General features: G+C 47.9%; 1 protein-coding gene across 5 annotated transcripts in view; it reads left to right on the forward strand.

The window, feature by feature from the left end:
* Positions 1–19,682, forward strand: part of MSI1 (musashi RNA binding protein 1) — a 155,698-nt gene that overhangs the window by 105,724 nt on the left and 30,292 nt on the right. For all 5 annotated transcript variants that reach the window (XM_086942857.1, XM_086942858.1, XM_086942859.1 and 2 more), the window contains 2 exons: positions 14,797–14,879; positions 16,717–16,834. In XM_086942857.1, the coding sequence (XP_086798983.1) occupies positions 14,797–14,879; positions 16,717–16,834 (201 nt within the window). The remainder of the gene's footprint in view (positions 1–14,796; positions 14,880–16,716; positions 16,835–19,682) is intronic.

Here is a 19,682-nt window from a genome sequence, read left to right on the forward strand (position 1 = left end):
CAACGACCAGATCGGGGAGCTGCAGACCATCATTCGGGACAAGTGAGCTCAGGAGGGGGCTTGTCATACTGGAAGAGCGAGAAATGCTGTTATGGGGTTTGGAGATGCTGGGAATTTTTATTTTTATTTTAAAAGTTTTATATAGCGCTAGCTTGACCCGTGGGTATGAGAGCGCTTTACTTATACACAAGAGATAAAGGTTGCATTACATAGCATGATCTCAGGAAGCAAAAAAAAAAGATATGTAACCTATAGAGTACCTTCCCCACTTAGTCAAAGAGTTGGCTACTACTTTTTTTGAACCCCAATAGTATACTTATTTAATGAAGCCCCCTTGTTTCTTTTAGGAAATCTCTTGATTGTAGCCCATTAGGTAAAAACTGTATGCGATGGGATGAGCATGACCAGCAACCAACTGAAGACTGTCCAGTGTTTCGAAACTGCTGCTTGTCACGATGCTGTAAATGACACTGGGTTAAGTGTGGTTAAGGCTGGCCACAATGATGCCATAACAATTATATCCTATGATGTCATCTGGGTCAGAAGCCACAAATCTGAAGGGGTATCGGATGGGGTGCGCCCGTTACAGGCCCTCAGGGCAAAGTTCACTATAAATTACAATAACCTTCATTTAAGTATTAATTATTGAAAAAATTAAAAGGCATTGTTATTTGCAATATCAATACGTGTAAGTCACGTAAATACAACACATATTGCATTACAAATGCTATAGGTGTCACATTTGCGAAAGTTATAACTATTGGCATTGTAAATGACAAAGCTATTAATTTAGCTATTTTCAAAAACAAAACATAAATAAAAAATGTGTCATTTACAATACCAATAGCTCAAACTTTCCTAATGCGAGACCTATTGCATTGCAAATGCTTGTTGCATTTGTCACCCCAAGTGGGATGCATATGCTCAGACGTGAGTCCCATGCTCTCCACACCTCCTGGATTCAAGCAAGCCGGGCTGAAGACAGCTGGAATGCCAGAAACTGGTCCTCGGAAGCTTGTTTCCGGTCCAGGGAAGGCATGGCTTGGCAGTTCGGGCTGGACTGTTCCCATGAGGCACAGGGTCAGACTGATTTGCATATGGCCATGTCTGAACTGGGGTGGTGTGGAGTGCAAAAAAACGATGGATTTAGGCCCAGATCTCTGTACTGGGGTGAATGCATGAGATTGTTCTGCATTCTGTCCATCAACTGTGGTTTTTAGGTCTCGCCTGTCAATGCGCATGTGCATTGAGCTTGCGAGACTATAGGGGCTTAAACAGAGTTTAACTAGACTGGCGATTTGATGCTGTGCCTGTACGCCTTTAGGTCAATGCGCAAGCGCATTGAGCTAAAATGCGCGTGCACATCATCAAATCGCCAGCCATCTGTTCCCCAGCTTGGTGCCTCCGCTCCTGCTCTCTCCTGGCTGCTCCTCCCCTAGTTATTCATGGCCGGCTGGCCGTACTTTCACTTTCACGGCCTGCAGGCCATGTCTCGTTTTATTTTTTTTGTGCTTGTTTTTTTCACTCTCCGCCTACCCTTCTCCCTCGCTCGTTTCTCATGCCTCAGTCCTTCCCTCCCTCTATTTGCCTACCTCCCCCTACATTCACAGTCCCTCCCTTCCACATATTTCCGTCTCTGCTCTTTGCAGCATTTGTTGTCTCTGTTTCTCTCACATATCAGCTCTCGCCCTCCTCCACTGTCCGTGCCCCCATTCCTAAACACTTATCTGCCTTTCCGGGTTCTGTGCCCCCCCCACCACAGAGACCGCTGCCCCACACCCAAAGACGCTGCCCCACCCCCTTTGCGCGCTTCTCTCCTCCTCCCATTCTTGATGGACATTGTTGTGAGCTTCTCTCTCACCGCCTCACCAAACATACATGCACACAAGCTCTCTTGACCCAAACAAACATCCACACAGACACACAAGCACCCTTGCTTACAGACCAAGAAACACACATGCGTACAAATTCACAAGCTTCCTTGCACACGGACCAATAAACATACATGCGCACAGACATACAAGCACCCTTGCACACGGACCAACAAACATACCTGCGCACAGACACAACGGACACAAAAGCACCCTTGCACATAGACCAACATACATACATGCGCACAGACAAACAAGCACCCTTGCACACGGACTAACAAACATACATGCGTCCAGACACAACAGACACACAGGCACCCTTGCACACGAACCCACAAACATACAGGCACACATGGCAGGGAATCCATTTGCTATTTGGTGCCACATTTAAAATTACTTTTGTGCCCACATAGGTGTCCATTTCCTCCAGAAAAGGTGTTGAATTCCTTGGTTATTCATCTCCCATTTGTCGTGTCAGTAACTTCCTTTTCTGCTTCTAGGCATGAAATCATCGACTTGCAAAACTCTTTTAATGAGAGTTATAAATAATGTGACAAGGGCCCATTACCCTAACTAACTGCACGCCATGAGTCTACATAATTTCACACCGAGATGCCAAGCGAGAATGGTTCCATTCACTTTATGTACTGCACAGTAATCTGGCTCATTTAAGAAATGAACAGGCCACGTGTGCTTCCTTCGGCTTTGTTTAAAAACCTCGCTATACCCATTTCGATCCTTAAAAAGCATTAAAACGTTCCCTTCATGGCAGGCCAGGCTCTAGAACACGGCACCGGTGCCCATCCCCACTCTCCGGTACCAGCGTTTTATTTCTGCCATTACTTACTCCTTCCGCTGCCTCCCCTCTCGCCGCCCGTTATTTCGTCCTGTGACTCTGGGTCGGGTTCTTTCCTCAGTATCAGTGACCCTGAGCACGCGCGTGTGTGTCATAAAGATGGCGATCTCCTGCTCTTCACACCTACTTGTTCCGCGCCTCTCCGGGGCTCAAACCTCTCTGATAACAATGGTGCTAACACCAAGCGTTTTAAGACAGCTAGCGTTCCACACCCAACCCTTGCGTTTACAAAGAAGCACTGTGAGCCGTAGAAGAGGAAATAATTCAGTGCAACTCTTACTGCTCCGTTGAGACAATGCATTGTCATTAAGTGAGATTAATCCAATGCCCTTTCCTCCGAGTCTATCCCAACCGCCCTAGACAATTTGCTTCATGCGTTTTTATTGCTATCCAGCTGTTTACCCTCACTTTAGTATTTATTTACATGTTCATATAAGCCGCATTCCTACAGTACTTTGCAAAAAAAATACAAGTAAATAGTTACATGCAAAAAACTTTATAGTTGCACAATGCGTGACTGCAATCCAAACAGGAACTTTGCACCAACAAAAAGGGCTTGCACAGATTGAATGGAGCACCATTTAGAAAGAAACCATATGGTAAACCTCATTGACTGGGCTGCAATGAAAACTATCTAACTATTCACGTATGTTATATATAAAGATCATATCCTGAATTTAATTTCCTTTACACTTCACTTTATTCGACACTCATCCCCCTTCCTCCATCGTTGCTTGAGTGCGTGAGCTCCTCACCCCCGTCCCACTCGTTGCTTGAGTGCGTGAGCTCCTCACCCCCCTCGTTGCTTGAGTGCGTGAGCTCCTCCCCCCCTCGTTGCTTCAGTGCATGAGCTCCTCACCCCCCTCGTTACTTGCGTGCGTGAGCTACTCCCCCCCTCGTTGCTTGAGTGAGTGAGCTCCTCACCCCCCTCCCCCCTCGTTGCTTGAGTGCGTGAGCTTCTCACCCCCTCCCCCCTCGTTGCTTGAGTGCATGAGCTCCTCACTACCACCCCCCCTCGTTGCTTGAGTGCGTGAGCTCCTCACCCCCCTCGTTGCTTGAGTGCGTGAGCTCCTCCCCCTCCCCCCTTGTTGCTTCAGTGCGTGAGCTCCTCACCCCCCTCGTTGCTTGAGTGCATGAGCTCCTCCCCCCTGCCCCCTCATTGCTTGTGCGTGAGCTCCTCACCCCCCTCCCCGTCATTGCTTAAGTTTGTGAGCTCCTCACCCCCCCTCGTTGCTTGAGTGCCTGAGCTCCTCAACCCCCTCACCCCCTCTTTGCTTGAGTGCGTGAGCTTCCCACCCCCTCCCCCCTCGTTGCTTGAGTGCGTGAGCTCCTCCCCCCTCGTTACTTAAGTGCGTGAGCTCCTCACCCCCCTCGTTGCTTGAGTGCGTGAGCTCCTCCCCCCTCGTTGCTTCAGTGCGTGAGCTCCTCACCCCCCTCGTTGCTTGAGTACGTGAGCTCCTCCCCCCTCCCCCTCGTTGCTTGAGTGCGTGAGCTCCTCACCCCCCTTCCCCACTCATTGCTTGAGTTCGTGAGCTCCTCACCCCCTCCCCCCTCGTTGCTTTAGTGCGTGAGCTCCTCACCCCGCGCCCCCCCTCATTGCTTGAGTGCGTAAGCTCCTCCCCCTCCCCCTCGTTGCTTGCGAGCGTGAGCTCCTCTCCCCCCTCGCTGCTTGAGTGCGTGAGCTCCTCACCCCCCTTCCCCCCTCTGGTTGCTTGAGTGCGTGAGCTCCTCACCCCTCCCCCCTCGTTGCTTGAGGGCGTGATCTCACCCGCCCCCCTCGTTGCTTGAGTGTGTGAGCTCCTCCCCCCTCGTTGCTTGCGTGCGTGAGCTCCTCACCCCCCTCCCCCCTCGTTGCTTGAGTGCGTGAACTTCTCACCCCCTCATTGCTTGAGTGCATGAGCTCCTCCCCCCTCCCCCCTCGTTGCTTGAGTGCGTGAGCTCCTCACCCCCCTCATTGCTTGAGTGAGTGCATGAGCTCCTCCCCCTCATTGCTTGAGTGCGTGAGCTCCTCCCCCCTCGTTGCTTCAGTGCGTGAGCTCCTCACCCCCCTCGTTGCTTGAGTGCGTGAGCTCCTTCCCCCCTCCCCCCTCGTTGCTTGAGTGCGTGAGCTCCTCACCCCCCTCCCCCCTCATTGCTTGAGTTTGTGAGCTCCTCACCCTCCTCCCCACCCCTCGTTGCTTGTTTTTCCTTGCCCCTCTTCCAATTTAGGTTTTCGCGCGCTTGGCTTGCATAATATAAGGAGCTTGTGATTGCAAATCCTATCACTTCAGGAAGTGCCAATATGCTTAGACCGTCATTTGAGGTAAGCCCACTGATATGCGCTCTTTACAGGTAGTGATTGGTTTTCGCTCCGCTCGCATTTTGTTTGTTGGTTTTGCTATTTTAATAGCTTCACTATTGATATATATATATAGCTCTGTTTCTGCATGGCACCTTGATTTGTGTCTCCATCCTTAATTACAAGCGTTCTCACTATATGCACTTCGAACGCTTGACAACTACGATACTGAGCACACCGTTTATACTTTCCTCCCTTATATATTTTCCCTTGCTCGCATGCTTTATCGCTACGTCGCTGCTTTACGTTTGCACTGTAAGATGTCCCTATGTTTTTCAATATGCAATTCAGCCACGCCCGCTAGCTCTCTGCGGCATGTGGCCCTGGTGTTCCGTTTCTTCACTTGACCCATGACACCCTGCGCTGCTTGCTGATACTCCATCGGGGTCTCTAACACTGAGATTTGTTCATTCATTGACGACTGTTTATGATTCAAACTGTTTATACTCGATGATATTTCCTTGCCCCAGCCATGACTATATCTTTCTTAGGCATCATGGCTCCCACTATGTCATCCATTCCACCTCACCTGCTGCATTTCTTTGATTCCTACATCTTGAGGGTGATTGGATTTTATTTCACAACAGTGCAAACACAGCACCACTCAGCGCAACCACAGCACCACTCAGCGCAACCACAGCACCACTCAGCGCAACCACAGCACCCCTCAGCGCAACCACAGCATCACTCAGCGTAACCACAGCATCACTCAGCACCACCACAGCATCACTGGTTCAAATATGTTCTCTCAATGTTTCAAGCTTTATTACAAATGTCACAAAAAGATGTTAATAATTCACTTCTGTTCTTGGATTTTCGTCACAATAAAATACACTGAACATATTCTTCACAAAAGTTATTTACAAAAGTTTAGGCTATTGCCATTATAAATTAAATAAATTATTTAAGTATTAATTATTTAAAAAAATTAAAAGCCATTGTTATTTGTAATATCAATACATCTAAGTCACGTAAATACAAAACATGTTGCATTACAAATGCTATAGGTGTCACATTTGCAAAAGTTATAACTATTGGCATTGTAAATGACAAAGCTATTAATTTAGCTATTTTCAAAAACAACACATAAATAAAAAAAAAGTCATTTACAAGACCAATAGCTCCAACTTTTCTAATGTGAGACCTATTGCATTTCCAATGCTTGTTGCTCATAGGAATGATGGCATCTAGCATATTTAAAGTACCTCATGCAAGACTGCAAATGCGTCCACTTCAAGAGTGCCTAGCGCACCAATGGAACCAGGCTCAAAGTCAATTAACAAACCTAGTGTTGGTAGACAGTCGGACTCATTGCTCTCTGCAATGGTGGAACTCCAAAAACCTTTCAAAGGGCCGACCATTTCTAGAGCCAGTTCCTCAAATAATCATGACAGCGGATGCGTCGCTCTCCGGCTGGGGAGCTCACCTACTGCATCACACCATGCAAGTCAGTAAAAGAATAATCCCTCCCAGAACACCACCTTCACCCATGTGGAACATAAACATTGTTCTCACATGGTTAATGGGACCTCCCTTTGAACCCTTACACAAATGTGAATTGCAATTCCTAACTTGTAAAGTAGCTTTCCTAGTAGCTATTAATTCTCTCAGAAGAGTCAGTGAACTGCAAGCATTTACCATTCAAGAACCTTTTCTGCAAATGCATCATAACAAAGTGGTTCTCCGTACTAATCCTAAATTCCTTCCAAAAGTAATTTCACCATTCCATCTAAATCAATCTGTTGAGCTGCCCGTATTTTTCTCGCAGCCACAAACAGTCGCAGAAAGAGCTCTACACACCTTAGATGTCAAATGTGCGTTACTGTACTACATTGAAAGAACACAACATTTTCTTAAAACTAAACAGCTTTTTGTGTCTTTTTCACCAACATGTAAAGGCAACCCCATATCAAAATCAGGGATATCTAGGTGCATTGTTAAATGCATACAAATATGTTACCATAAAGCCAAACGTACGTTAACAATTCCTCCAAAAGCCCATTCTACAAGAAAAATGGGGGCTTCAATGGCATTCTTAGGGAACATTCCCCTAGATGATGTATGCAAAGCAGCTACATGGTATACACCGCACACATTCACAAAACACTATTATGTAGATGTTCAAACTAAGCAACAAGCGACTGTGGACCAGGCTGTACTAAAAACACTGTTTCAAACAACTGCAATAGATACGGGTGGTCGCCGCTAAGGTGGTTACTGCTATACAATCTATGCACAGTGTGTAATCTGCAGCTCATATGCCTCGAACGGAAAATGCTACTTACCAGTATGCATCTGTTCTTGGCATGTAGAGCTGCAGAGTTACACACGTCCACCCGCTTCCTCGGCTACCTTTATCTGTTCCAGTATTATCTTAATTAGATACAAACCATATGGACATCATTACTTCTTGTACAGCTCTATCACTTCCCTAATGGCGAAAAACAATCTGGGGATGGAGCCAATGCCCATGCGCAGTATCATCCAAAGGAGGAGTAACCTATCCCGTGACTTCCAAAGACTTTTCTACGACAAAAACAAACTGCAAGCATCCGGGACCAACACTAGGTGGCCATCTATGCACAGTGTGTAACTCTGCAGCTCTACATGCCAAGAACAGATGCATACTGGTAAGTAGCATTTTTCTTCCTTTACTCACCCGCCAACTCTGACAGGAGTAAATCTGAGCAATTCGGATTGGGAATGTATCAGAGACAAAATAATACTCATAATCCAGATTCATCTGGTAACTCCAGTTATTGGCAAACCAGAATCAAGAGTCAACTCTTTATTGGGCCCTTCTGTGGTTAGGTGTGTAAACCAGGAACAAAAGTAAAGTCTTTGTAGTTCCACAATCTGCAATTTAGCTATAAATCCATCTTATTCCCTCTCCTATAAAACTGCATCTGAAAGAGACACGTTAGAGATAGATTCCTTAACTTAGAATGTCCCCAGGCGTCAGAATGGATCCGGAGTGTTTTGCTTAGCAGTACCCCTGCGAGTCAGTAGGTGGCATCCTGTGGCTCTGCGTCCGTCACTTGCGTCATAAGCACCGAGATGACGTCACAAAGAGTACTTAGGCGCCACCATGCTCGCTGACGTCAGTTCTTTCTTTTTCTGCGCCAGCAAGCGCAGATGCGGATTGAGCACGTACCTTAGTCACTTTTTGACTACTCTATTGAGACTTTTGTCTCCCCCTTTTTTCTCCTGGTGCACGTAGGGATGCCTGGCTTTAAGTCTTGTGGGACGTTCTGCCGTAATATGTCGGTGGCGGACCCCCACAATGTGTGCCTCTACTGCCTGGAGCCAGATCACGACTGCCGGGACTGTCGAGCCATGGCCCCGAAAGCCTTGCGGAAGCGGCGTCGGAAATTGCTGGAGGCTCTGCATTCGTCACACCACCTCTCGGGGTCCAGGAGTCATTCCCGTGACCGCTCGCGGGATTCAGGCCGTCGCTCCTCTGACTCCAAGTCTTCGCCTTTGGATTCTGGTATGCGATGCCATAAAAAGAAGTCGAAGAAGCGTGTTCGCTCTCCGACGTCCCCCCGTCGCTCCTCGGAGGCGGACGAGGGGGACCCTGCGGTCCCGCGTACAGATCCAGCTGGCCCGGTGGTTCCGCCACCGGCTCCCGCGCCACAGGATCCTACGCCGCTGGCTCCGGCCCAGCGCCACGAGGCGCAGCACTTTCGGCGCCGCCCTCGGCCCCACCCCCGGTGCCACACTGGGTGCCGTTTATCCCACCCCGGTTCCCGGACTCTTTTTGTTCCGACCTGGGATCTGAATTGGGAAGCGGCTCTGGCCCGTTCGTCTCTTCTCCTGCTCGGTCTCTGCCGCTGTGACCGGTTCCCTCTACGCCAGAGGCGGACGGCGAGTGGGACGGGTCCGAGGACCCTCTTGCCCGACAATTTGACTCCAGGCAAGATTAGGTGGACGACCTGGAAGACACGGGCGACCTCAATGTTTCTTCTGACCCGGGGTTTGCCTCTTCTCCTCCTACTAGAGGAGTGTGCTTCCTACACCGTGGTGCTCCGTCGGGCTGTGGAGGCTCTCAATCTCTACCTCCCTACAGTGGCCCTCAAAACCAACCTACTTATAGAGGTGCTCCAGACGGCGTCTGCTTCATCAGAGCCGCTGCTCCCTTTCAATGAGGCCCTTACCGAAGTCCTCTTGGGCACTTGGTTGAGGCCGGCCACAGGGCGCCAGTGGATTAAAACGTCGCCAGGTGTCATCGCCCGGCGCCTGGAGATCCCGCCTTCTTGACCACTCACCCTACGCCTGAGAGCCTGGTCAATCAGGCCTCGACGTCGCAGAGTGCCTTTCCCACGGTTCCGCCGGATAAGGACTCTAAAAGGCTGGAACAATTGGTAAGAGGTTGTTCACCTCGGCCAGCTTAGGGCTGCGGTCGGTTAACACCACCTGCTTGTTGGGCCATTACTCCCCTGCAGTGTGGTATTCCGTTGCTCAGGTCTTGCCTCAGTGTTCTGAGGAGGTGCAGGCTATCCTTTCCCAAGCGATTGCTGAGGGTAAGGATGTGGCTAAGTTTGCCATCAGGTGTGGTTTGGACTCGTTTGCCATCAGGTGTGGTTTGGACACCGTTGATTCGTTGGGCAGGGCAATTTTCTCCACTGTGGCATTGCGGCGCCACGCCTGGTTGCGTTTGACTGGGTTCTCGCCCGATGTCCAGGGCTCGCTCATAGACATCCCCTTTGATGGCTCCCGCCTCTTTGGCGATAAGGCCGATGAGCACTAGAGCGCTTTAAGAACTCACCGGCCACGCCAAGACCGTGGGTCTTTCTACGAAGAACCCTGCCACTCCTGGGTTTTGTTCCTTTCACCCCTCCAACAAGCCTGTGCAGAAGCAACCTCAGCGCGGCAGCGGCAGTGGCTTCCGCTGGGGCAGGTCTGGGAACCAGTCCACCTCTACCCCCACTGTTTCCACCTCCAAGCCTTCCTAATCCGAACTTCAGGGAGTACTCCACGCCGGTGGGTGGCCGGGTCTGCCACTACGCCCGCAACTGACGCTAAATTACATCCGACAAGTGGGTGCTGCAGATAATCTACAGGAGATATTCCCTTCCCTTTCAGCTCTCCCCTCCAGCCATGCCGCCTCGGTGCCACAGCATGTCGGGGGATCATTTGTCTCTTCTCCAACAGAAAGTCACGGCCCTCTTGGCCATGGGGGCCATCGAGTGCGTTCCTGGGCTGGAAGTAGGGAGTGGTTGTTATTCCCACTACTTTCTGCTCCCCAAGAAGGACAAGGGGGGCCTTCGCCCCATCTTGGACCTCCGCGACGTCAATTGCTTCCTCCGGAAGGAGAAATTCAAAATACTGATTCTGGCTCAGGTCCTGGCTGGAGACTGGATGCTAGCGTTGGTCTTGCAGGACGTTTATTTTCAGGACGTTTATTTTCACATCCCCGTCCTACCGGCCCACCGGTGTTACCTGCGGTTCACAGTAGGCCAGGAGCATTTTCAGTTTGCCTTGCTCCCCTTTGGCCTTACCAGCGCCTTCGGGTGTTCACGAAGGTGATGGCGGTGGTCGCGGCTCACCTGCGCAGGTCGGGAGTGTCGGTCTTCCCCTACCTCGACGACTGGTTGTTGAAGGAGGGCTCGCCCCAGGCAGTCGTCAACCACCTTCAGACGACAGACGACCTCCTGCAGTTGCTGGGGTTCTCCATCAACGTGCCGAAAACGCACCTGAGTCCCTCTCTGAAGCTCCCCTTCATTTGAGCAGTTCTGGATTTTATGCTGTTTTGGGTTTATCCTTCCTAGCAGCGAGTCCGGGATATTCAGGCTATGATTCCGAACTTTCGGCCTCTATCCTGGGTTTCAGTCAGTATGACCCTACAGCTCCTGGGCCTGATAGCCTCCTGCATCCTGCTGGTGACACATGCCAGATGGCATATGCAGGCTCTGCAGTGGGACCTGAAGTTCCAGTGGGCGCAGCATCAGGTCAAACTGTCCGATCATGTCCAGATCTCGGAGGGCACTGCTCACCAGTTGCAGTGGTGGCTCACAAATCGAGATTGGGTCAGTGGCAGTTCCCTCTCCCTTCCCCAACCAGAGCACACAGTGGTGACGGATGCGTCCCTCTTGGGCTGGGGTGGCCACTTGGGAGAGGCAGAGATCAGAGGCCTCTGTTTTCTCCGGCGGAGTCCTGGCTCGACATCAACCTTTTGGAGTTGCGGGCGATCCGACTTGCACTGAAGGCATTCCTTCCCTCTATCCGGGGAAGCGTAGTGCAGGTGTTCATCAAGGCAGTACCTTGGTGGTTCAACACCTGGCAGGTTCTCTGAACGCCAGGGCGGACAAACTCAGCCGCCGGTGCTTGATGGATCATGAATGGCGTCTGAACTCTGACGTGGTGCAAGGTCTCTTTCAGCAGTGGGGAGCGGCTTGGTTAGATCTATTCGCCACTGAAGAGAACGTGCAATTTCATCAATTCTGTGCGTTGGAATTTTCAAGGCGGCACTCGTTCGGCGACGCTTTTTGCCACGAGTGGAGCTGTGGTCTGTTGTACGCCTTTCTGCCTATACCACTTCTGCCCAGAGTGCTGAAGAAGATCAGGCTCAACCGGGCCTAAATCATCCTTGTGGCTCCGGATTGGGCACGAAGATTCTGGTATCCCGAGCTACTCAGCATGGCGACCGATCCCCCGATCCGACTGCCTCTTAGGGAGGATCTTCTGTCGCAGCAGTAGTAGATGGTTCTCCACACTAACCTGTCCAGCCTCCACCTCCATGCATGGAGATTGAGCGGTGACAGTTGACACCTTTCGATCTTTCTCCCGAAGTCTGTGATGTCATTCTGGCAGCCAGGCGTCCCTCTACAAAAACGGTATACGCCTGCAGGTGGAACAAGTTTGTGGCATGGTGCACAGCGAAGGCTGTGGATCCCCTTTCTGCCCCTCTTTCCGAGGTTCTTTTGTTCCTTTTTTCTTTAGCCCAGCAGGGCTCTGCTCTGGGCACTATCAAAGGTTATCTTAAGGCCATTTCCGCCTTTTTACGTCTTCCTGATCAGCCTTCTCTTTTTAAGTCCCCAGTTGTGAACCGTTCTCTAAAAAGCTTTACGCACACGTTCCCTCTGGTGCCGTTTATCATGCCTCAGTGGGACTTAAACCTTGTCTTGACGTTTCTGATGTGCGCTCCCTTCGAGCCCCTTCATAACTGTCCTTTACGTCTTCTCACTCTTAAGACAGCTTTCCTGGTAGATATCACCTCTGCCAGAAGAGTGAGTGAGCTCCAGGCTCTTTCTTCTAAACCTCCTTTCCTTTCTATTCATCCGGACAAAGTGGTTGCCAAAGGTTGTCACTCCCTTCCACATCGGGCAGACCATCACTTTGCCCACCTTCTTTCTGCCTCCGCATCCTTCCAGATAGGAAGAGAGGCTCCACCGTAGGGACCCAAAACGTGCGCTTTCCTTCTTCCTGAGACGCACATAACAGTTCCGGGTGGATGACCAGCTCTTTGTTGGCTACGTGGGTGCCAAAAAAGGTTGGGCCGTGCACAAATGGACCATCTCTCGTGGGTCGTTCTCAGCATCAAAGAATGTTATTCCTTGGCTAAGAAGAAGTCTCCTGTGGGGTCGCGTGCCCATTCCACCAGGGCGACGGCAGCCACTACTGCCTTGGGACGCGGCGTTCCCTTGCAAGACATTTGTCAGGCAACTACATAGGCCTCGCTGCACACGTTTACCAAGCACTACTGCCTTGACAGTCAAGTCCGGAGGGACTGCTTCTTTGGCCGTTCGGTGCTCCGTGACTTTCTGGTGTAATTTTGTTCGCAGACCCTCCACCGGGGTTGGTATTGCTGGGGAATCTATTCTAAGGTAAGGAATCTATCACTAACATGTCTCATTCAGATGCACAAGTTACTACTTGTGTAACGACGTATCTGTAAGAGACATTAGTTAGTGATAGATTCCTTACCGCCCCACCCATCCTCCCCGTTCTGCGAACTGATTATTAGGGTTGAGGTCATCCCTTTTAGGGCCCTAGTTTTATGCACCAATGGTCAGTATCTAGCATGGCTCTGCGTTCCAGGCTTCGGAAAGTCGTGTAAAGAACTGACATCAGCGCGAATGGTGGCGCCTAAGTACTCTCCGTGACGTCATCTTTGCGCTTCCAACACCAGTGATGGACCCGGAGCCGCAGGACTCCACCTACTGACGCGCAGGAGTACTGCTAAGCAAAACTTTCCGGATCCAGTCTGACGCCTGGGGATATTCTAAGATAAGGAATCTAGCACTAATGTTTATTACTGATATATTGTTACACAAGTAGTAACTTGTGCTTCAGCAGAGACCCAAAGCTGCCTGATAAAGATTCAGAGATCTTTGAGTCATCAGTTTACCAGTGCATGAAGTTAATGACTGCTGGTAGTGGCACCTAGCTACCTAATGTACACATCGACCCTTAGAAATTACAGTAGAGGCCCATATGTCATCGTAAGGTGATCTGGTGGTTCGTGGGTAACAAGGTCAGCCTTCTTGGTCTTTCTTTGAGTACGCTGTAAAGTGTGTCACTAGCAAGACATGTTCCTTTAGGTGCAGCCACTGAGTCAGCGTAATTATTTTTACTACCTTAAGTGATGTGGTATTTATGATGCTTCCTTCCCTGCCACTGAAACCACATTTAGTGTTACCAAGGCTAGTCAACTTTGTACCTTCCCTTGAGGCTGCCGTGGTCCACAACAATCCTGTGAACAATAATATTGAACAGTCCAACATGCCAATATACCCAAGGTTGTGATATAACCTCCATTAATGGGCAAAAGGGGCCACCTATTAATGAATGTCGGTATGGAGGTGTTGCATGACAAGCCCTGAAATCATTCTGAGTGATATCAAAGTAGATCTCAGTATCTAGGTAATTGTGTAGGTGAGATGTGACTTTCTTCCTCTCAGATCATCACTAATACTTATTTTTGACAATATCAGGCATCCAGATCATGTTCCATTCATTGCACCATTGAGAGTGGTCTTGTCTCTGGATTGAAAGATGGCTCTACCTCTGTTCCCAAACTAGCCAATGTCTGGATCAAAGGCACACTTGCTTTTGGGTGCAAGTAGTGGCAAATCTCTCCCTTCCTCCAGCATAAGGTTTTAATTTTTCAGTCTAATAATGACATAGATATGCGTAATACAATTTTCCATTTTGGTTGCTTATTTCTAGGTTGCCACTAATCAGTCTTGTGAGACTTTAGCCTTTTTAGAGTTTGGCAGACAGGATACTCTGTCATTAACGTGGCAGATGCCCTGCTCAGTGTATTACTAGTGCATTAATACGGAGGACTGGATATTCATCACAGTTTGACTGAGTATAGCTTCCTCTAACCTGTAAATAAGGCCCTATGTCTTTAAGACACAGGCAGACTACTTTAGGAGGGCCGATCTTCATCAGAGTTGTTTTATAATGGTAACTCAACCTTTCTCGGATGTCCTTTCATTGCAAGCGGAATAGCGTAGTCAGGTGCACTGACACCTGCTAGTATGTTATTACTATGAAATTAATCTTCTGCATCTGAGCATGTAGTTGATTAGGAATAAATAAAGCGCATGAAGAGAGGAAGGGCAATTCACTTATTCTATTGATGTTTAAAGTTATTATACCCCCAAAACAGCTCGCACACCCTTTTTTTGCATTTCTTTCCTTTTGTTTTTGTGAAAGGGCATTTAATGTGGTTCGTATTAGGTCTCCAGTATGCATTCTTATGTCGCTCTCATCTTTCACAGGGTTCGGTTTTGTAACTTTTGAAGTTGAAGACGTTGTCGAGAAGGTGTGCGAGATCCATTTCCATGAAATAAACAACAAGATGGTAAGCATGGAACTTTGGGTTTCAACAATTCTAGGGTAGAGGTTATGTTGATAAGAAGGTCACCTTAGGATGGGTCCTGTTGGTAAAATCCAGAGTGTCTGTGGAAAACAGAAAGTTGGAATTCAAGTATCTCAGGGGCTCAACAGGTTAACCAAGAGCCCTAGGTAGTGGTATAAGAAGGGTCTGTGTGATGCTGGGGAAACTTGAGAAAGTATGCTGTGAGGACCCTGGAAAGTAATCCAGTGCACAAAATTGTGAATTTGTGACGTGATGTTCAAAGTAGTCAGTGAAAGCTTGCTGCCCCTCAATAAAATAAACTGCGGTATAGACCCAGAGAGCCTGCAGGCCATACAGTTGGGATCGCAGATGCCCTGAAGAGTATTGTCTAGAGGATATTGTGCTACTTGTGATTATGGAATTTTGTTTTACTAGAACAGGTATAAAACAAGCACAGATGAAACGGGGAGTGTTGGGATCTGGATAGTTTTGCAAGTGGGTATTGGAAAAAGGACCTTTTCGTGAGTGTAAGTGGCACAGGGACAATTCGGAGGTATGCTGTTTAGTGCAATAGCGAATATTGATAAATGGAGTGTTTCAGGAGGTAGGCGGAATGGAATATTGAGTAATGAAGCGGCTTGCAGTTATAAGGTTTTTATGAAATGTGACACTGAGAACATAGAGGAAATGAGCCATCTTGAGATGACAACAAATTTGAAGGGTTTGGGGATTGTAAAGTGGAATGAAGGCCAGATGTAATGTTTAGCAAAAGACACACAATTGATGGACAGAATGCAGAACAAATCAAAACATTCACCCCCAGTCAAGAGATCTGGGCTAAATCCGTCATTCTTTTGCTCACCATGCCGCCCCAGTTTAGACCTGGCCATATGCAAATCAGTATTGATCCTGTGCCGCATGGGAACAGTCCAGCCTGAACTGCCAAGAGAGGTCCTCCCTGGAATGGAAACAAGCATCCTAGGACTGGTTTCGGGGTTTCACCCCTCATCAGCCAGGGTAGCTTAAGTGGCACAGTGAGCCCGGTACCCACGTCTGGGCATACCCAGCGTACTTAAGGCGAAGAAGCAAAAGACACACAATTGATGAACGGAATGCAGAGCAAATCAAAACATTCTGGTTGATGAGGGGTGAAACCCCAAAACCGGTCCTAGGATGCTTTTTTCAGTCTTGGGTGGACCTGGCCTGGCAGTTCGGACTGGACTGTTCTAATTGGGTGCAGGGTCAAGACTGATTTGCATATGGCTGGGTCCAAACTAGAATGGCACGGGGAGCAAAAGAACTATGGATTTAGGCCCAGATCTCTGTACTGGGGTGAATGTATGACATTATTCTGCATTGTGTCCATCAATTGTGCTTTTTGCAGATGTAATGTTTAGTTATTAGGCAGGGTTTAAAATGAATGATGCTGCAGTTTGTGGACAGATTTTGGAAGAGGGTGAAGTAGGGAATTTGGGGATTTTATTGGTATGGTGTGGGTTAAAGATTTTGGAATGAGGTGCAAACAATTTTTGGGGAAGAATGGTTTTGGTAAGGAGAGCACAAAGAGGTTTTGGGTAAATGTTTTCATGAGTGGATTAGAGAATGGTTGGAGATATCCTTGAGACAAAACCAGAATTGTTGAGAAATTTGATACTGGTAGGAATCTTGACCAGAGTGTAGAGCGGTGTTCATTGGAAAAAAGGTCCCCGTCCCCTACCAGGAAGTGCAGGTCCATATGACTTGGGTAGACGTAGGTGGAAGAGATTGGTGGACACTGTATGGTTCTGGGAGATGGGGAGGATCGGACCCATTCTCCTACTGACCCCTTTACTTGTTGCAGGTGGAATGTAAGAAAGCTCAGCCAAAGGAGGTCATGTCCCCGACAAGCTCTGCCCGGGGCCGATCCCGAGTGATGCCTTATGGGATGGATGCCTTCATGCTGGGCATTGGCATGCTGGGTAAGTGCTTAATGTATTAAAATGAGGATATTTAAGATGTGTTGATTCTTTGTGCCTTTCATAAAGGTGTTTCGGAAATATAAACTGGGCTCTCAGATTTATAGGTCAGTGAAAGTACAAGGTCTTTGTAAGTTGACATAATATTCCTGCAGGGCAAGAAGAAGCAGGATAAGAAAATAGGGAAAATAACCTCACTGTTGCTAAACATCCAATTCTGCCAATATGCCTTCAGGAAGAGCATTGTTTGCTAAATTGCGATCGCCAAGAGGCGTTGTGATTTACTGAAATTCCTGTTGGTAAACCGTGATTCCATCCACTTGCAATTTAGTAGCAAAAAATGGCCTGGGCGCTTTGATATCAAATCATGATGTTATTTAAGTAGCTCACCCGTGTGGTTGTAGGCGTTCAGAGGTGATGGAAACGGTTTGCAGAGCCCTACCATGGGGACATAGGTGGGGTGAGGGAATGTGGATCTGCCTGACTGCTTATGAGTGTGTGCTTTCCCTTTGCTTTAAGGAACAGGTGTTTCAGAGTTTGATTCACTGCTCTGCACAGTTTATGTGTAGAATCCTGCGACTATGTGAGCTTTAAGAAACATATCTCTGCTGTTTGTAACATCCAGAGGAATAGCAAACAAAATATCTCAAAATAGCTGGGTCTCACAACTGTCCTGTTGTAAGTTTGATGCAATGTGGGTGATCTTGGTATCACTATCGTTTATGGCGGCATGTTGTATAGCCTCGGTTGTGCCCCAATGTGCTTGGGCGAGGTCCATGTGCCCCATTAGAAGCAAAATTGCTATCTCTAACATGTCCAGTTTAGTATATATGTTGGAAACGGGCACACCACATAACTCTGCCATCCCTGGATAGGTGTGACCACACCTACACTTATGGGAGCCTTCAGGGTCAACATGTGAAGCCAGTGAGTGTGTAGGGTGCGCCTATCCAGATAGTAACAGCCAAATTCCTATTACATTGACGTCACCCCACTCTTTATTAGGGGGAAATTAAATCCTATATCAGGAAGGCTTCGAGCAAAGGGGTGCACAAAGAATGCATCCCATGGCATTTTCGCCTCTGTGTATACTACAGTAAGGGTAGCTGCACCTCCTCATCTTAGTATTCTCTGAGTGCCATGGAGAGGCAGAAATCGGTGCATAGGGCTGGTGCTATCTTTGGACACTATTAATGATTTCACTTTTTACTTGCCTTGCTTAGGATGAAAAACAAGACAAAATAAAGCAAAAACTTGTGAATTGTAGTACTACACAAAGGGACTTAAAGAGAACTAATGAAAGCATTCAATGGCATTTCATTTTTTTAAAGATAATGTTGTTCTTCTAATGGCATTATTGTAAGCAACCAGTGTTGCCTCATTCAGGCTTAGTACTGCATAGTGGTGGGTAGAATGGATATTGGAAAACTGGTATTAAGTCAGTTAGTCATGGAATAATTATGCTGTAAATCACAAAATAATCACTCCACAGGGAGGGTTTGATTAATATTGGGAGATGGGTGGCGGGTGGGTTCTGTATTGAAATAAGAGATTTTGACCCAAAATATGGAACTATTAGGAAAGTTGCTTTTAATTTTTTTATTGAAAAGGTAAGGGCAGAAAAGATCATCATAGAACCTAGAAATGTGAAACTAAAATATTTTCGTCTCCGTTCACAAGACTTCTTGTGCATCTGAATTTCACTTCACAGGCACACCGAATGTGCCATATGCAGGCACAGATCCACAAAGATGTGCAGAAGTAGCAATGTATTAAAATCGACAATTTCTCTATATGTCTATGCATATAAGATGAGGATTTTTCTGAATCCATAAATATGCACTGGATTTTGCATTTTGGAGCGCTAAGTCTGCGATGTGTAGATTACGTTTTTTTGTGAGTCGGGCTGCTGGCTACACTTGTAATGCTACTTCTAAATCTATAACTACTTTGATCTATTTTAAATGTATTCCTGTTTTGGTGGATACGATGCTTGTAAACCTGAAACGGGGCCTTGTGGCATGCCTGCAGCTTGACATGCAAATTTGGGCAAATCACGTTTTCTCCCTATTAGTTAATTACAAATTTGTGTAATGTAACAATGATTTTAAAAAATCGCTTTACCACAATGCTGTCAAGTATTGTCCCAATTAGATGCCGTCACTTCTCCTACTCTTTCTATCCTCATTGATTGCAGTCTGGGCTCAGTTCAGACCACCCCCCACAAACACTACACTTTTCTGCGTGCATTTCCTCCTTTTTTAGATGCTCCCTTTCTGTAGAAAACGGTTTATGTGCAGCTATATGTTGCTTCTCAGAGCTAGGCCCCACTGTTTCAAATATCGAAAATAAATATATATAGTCTGAAACGCATCCCTTCTTCACAGACCCGTAGTTTCTGGTGTTATTTGGTACAGTCTCTTCAGTAGTTAGTTCAGCATAAGAGACACTTTGTCGTCAACCCAAGATGGCCGCCAGGGGCATGCATCACGGTCTCTTCGGATTACTCCTCTCTTTAGATGCTGCTACCTTCGGGGCCCATTCTAGGGTTAGACGTAAAGGTAATCGTGACCCCGTGCGTTAGTATGGGCGTGTGTGCTTTGTGTCCTCTCGTCAACACGTGCAGAGTAGATGTCAAGGGTTTAGGTCCTGGTGCCGAGGGCGCCTCCGGTGTTGTCGAGGTGCGCAACCACTGGACCGACTGCATTTTGCTCTCTGTGGAGTACAATACGCGCAATCATGCAGCAACGGAGAGGGAGCCTGGGGCGGAAAAACACGTGGTTATGGAACTCCATGTGAACTAAAAGATAGTACTGTGCGTGGGCTTTCATTTGGAAACGAGCTTTTCTAA

The sequence above is a fragment of the Lissotriton vulgaris genome, chromosome 11 (genome assembly GCF_964263255.1).
Source record: "Lissotriton vulgaris chromosome 11, aLisVul1.2, whole genome shotgun sequence".
Classification (NCBI taxonomy): Eukaryota; Metazoa; Chordata; class Amphibia; order Caudata; family Salamandridae; genus Lissotriton; species Lissotriton vulgaris.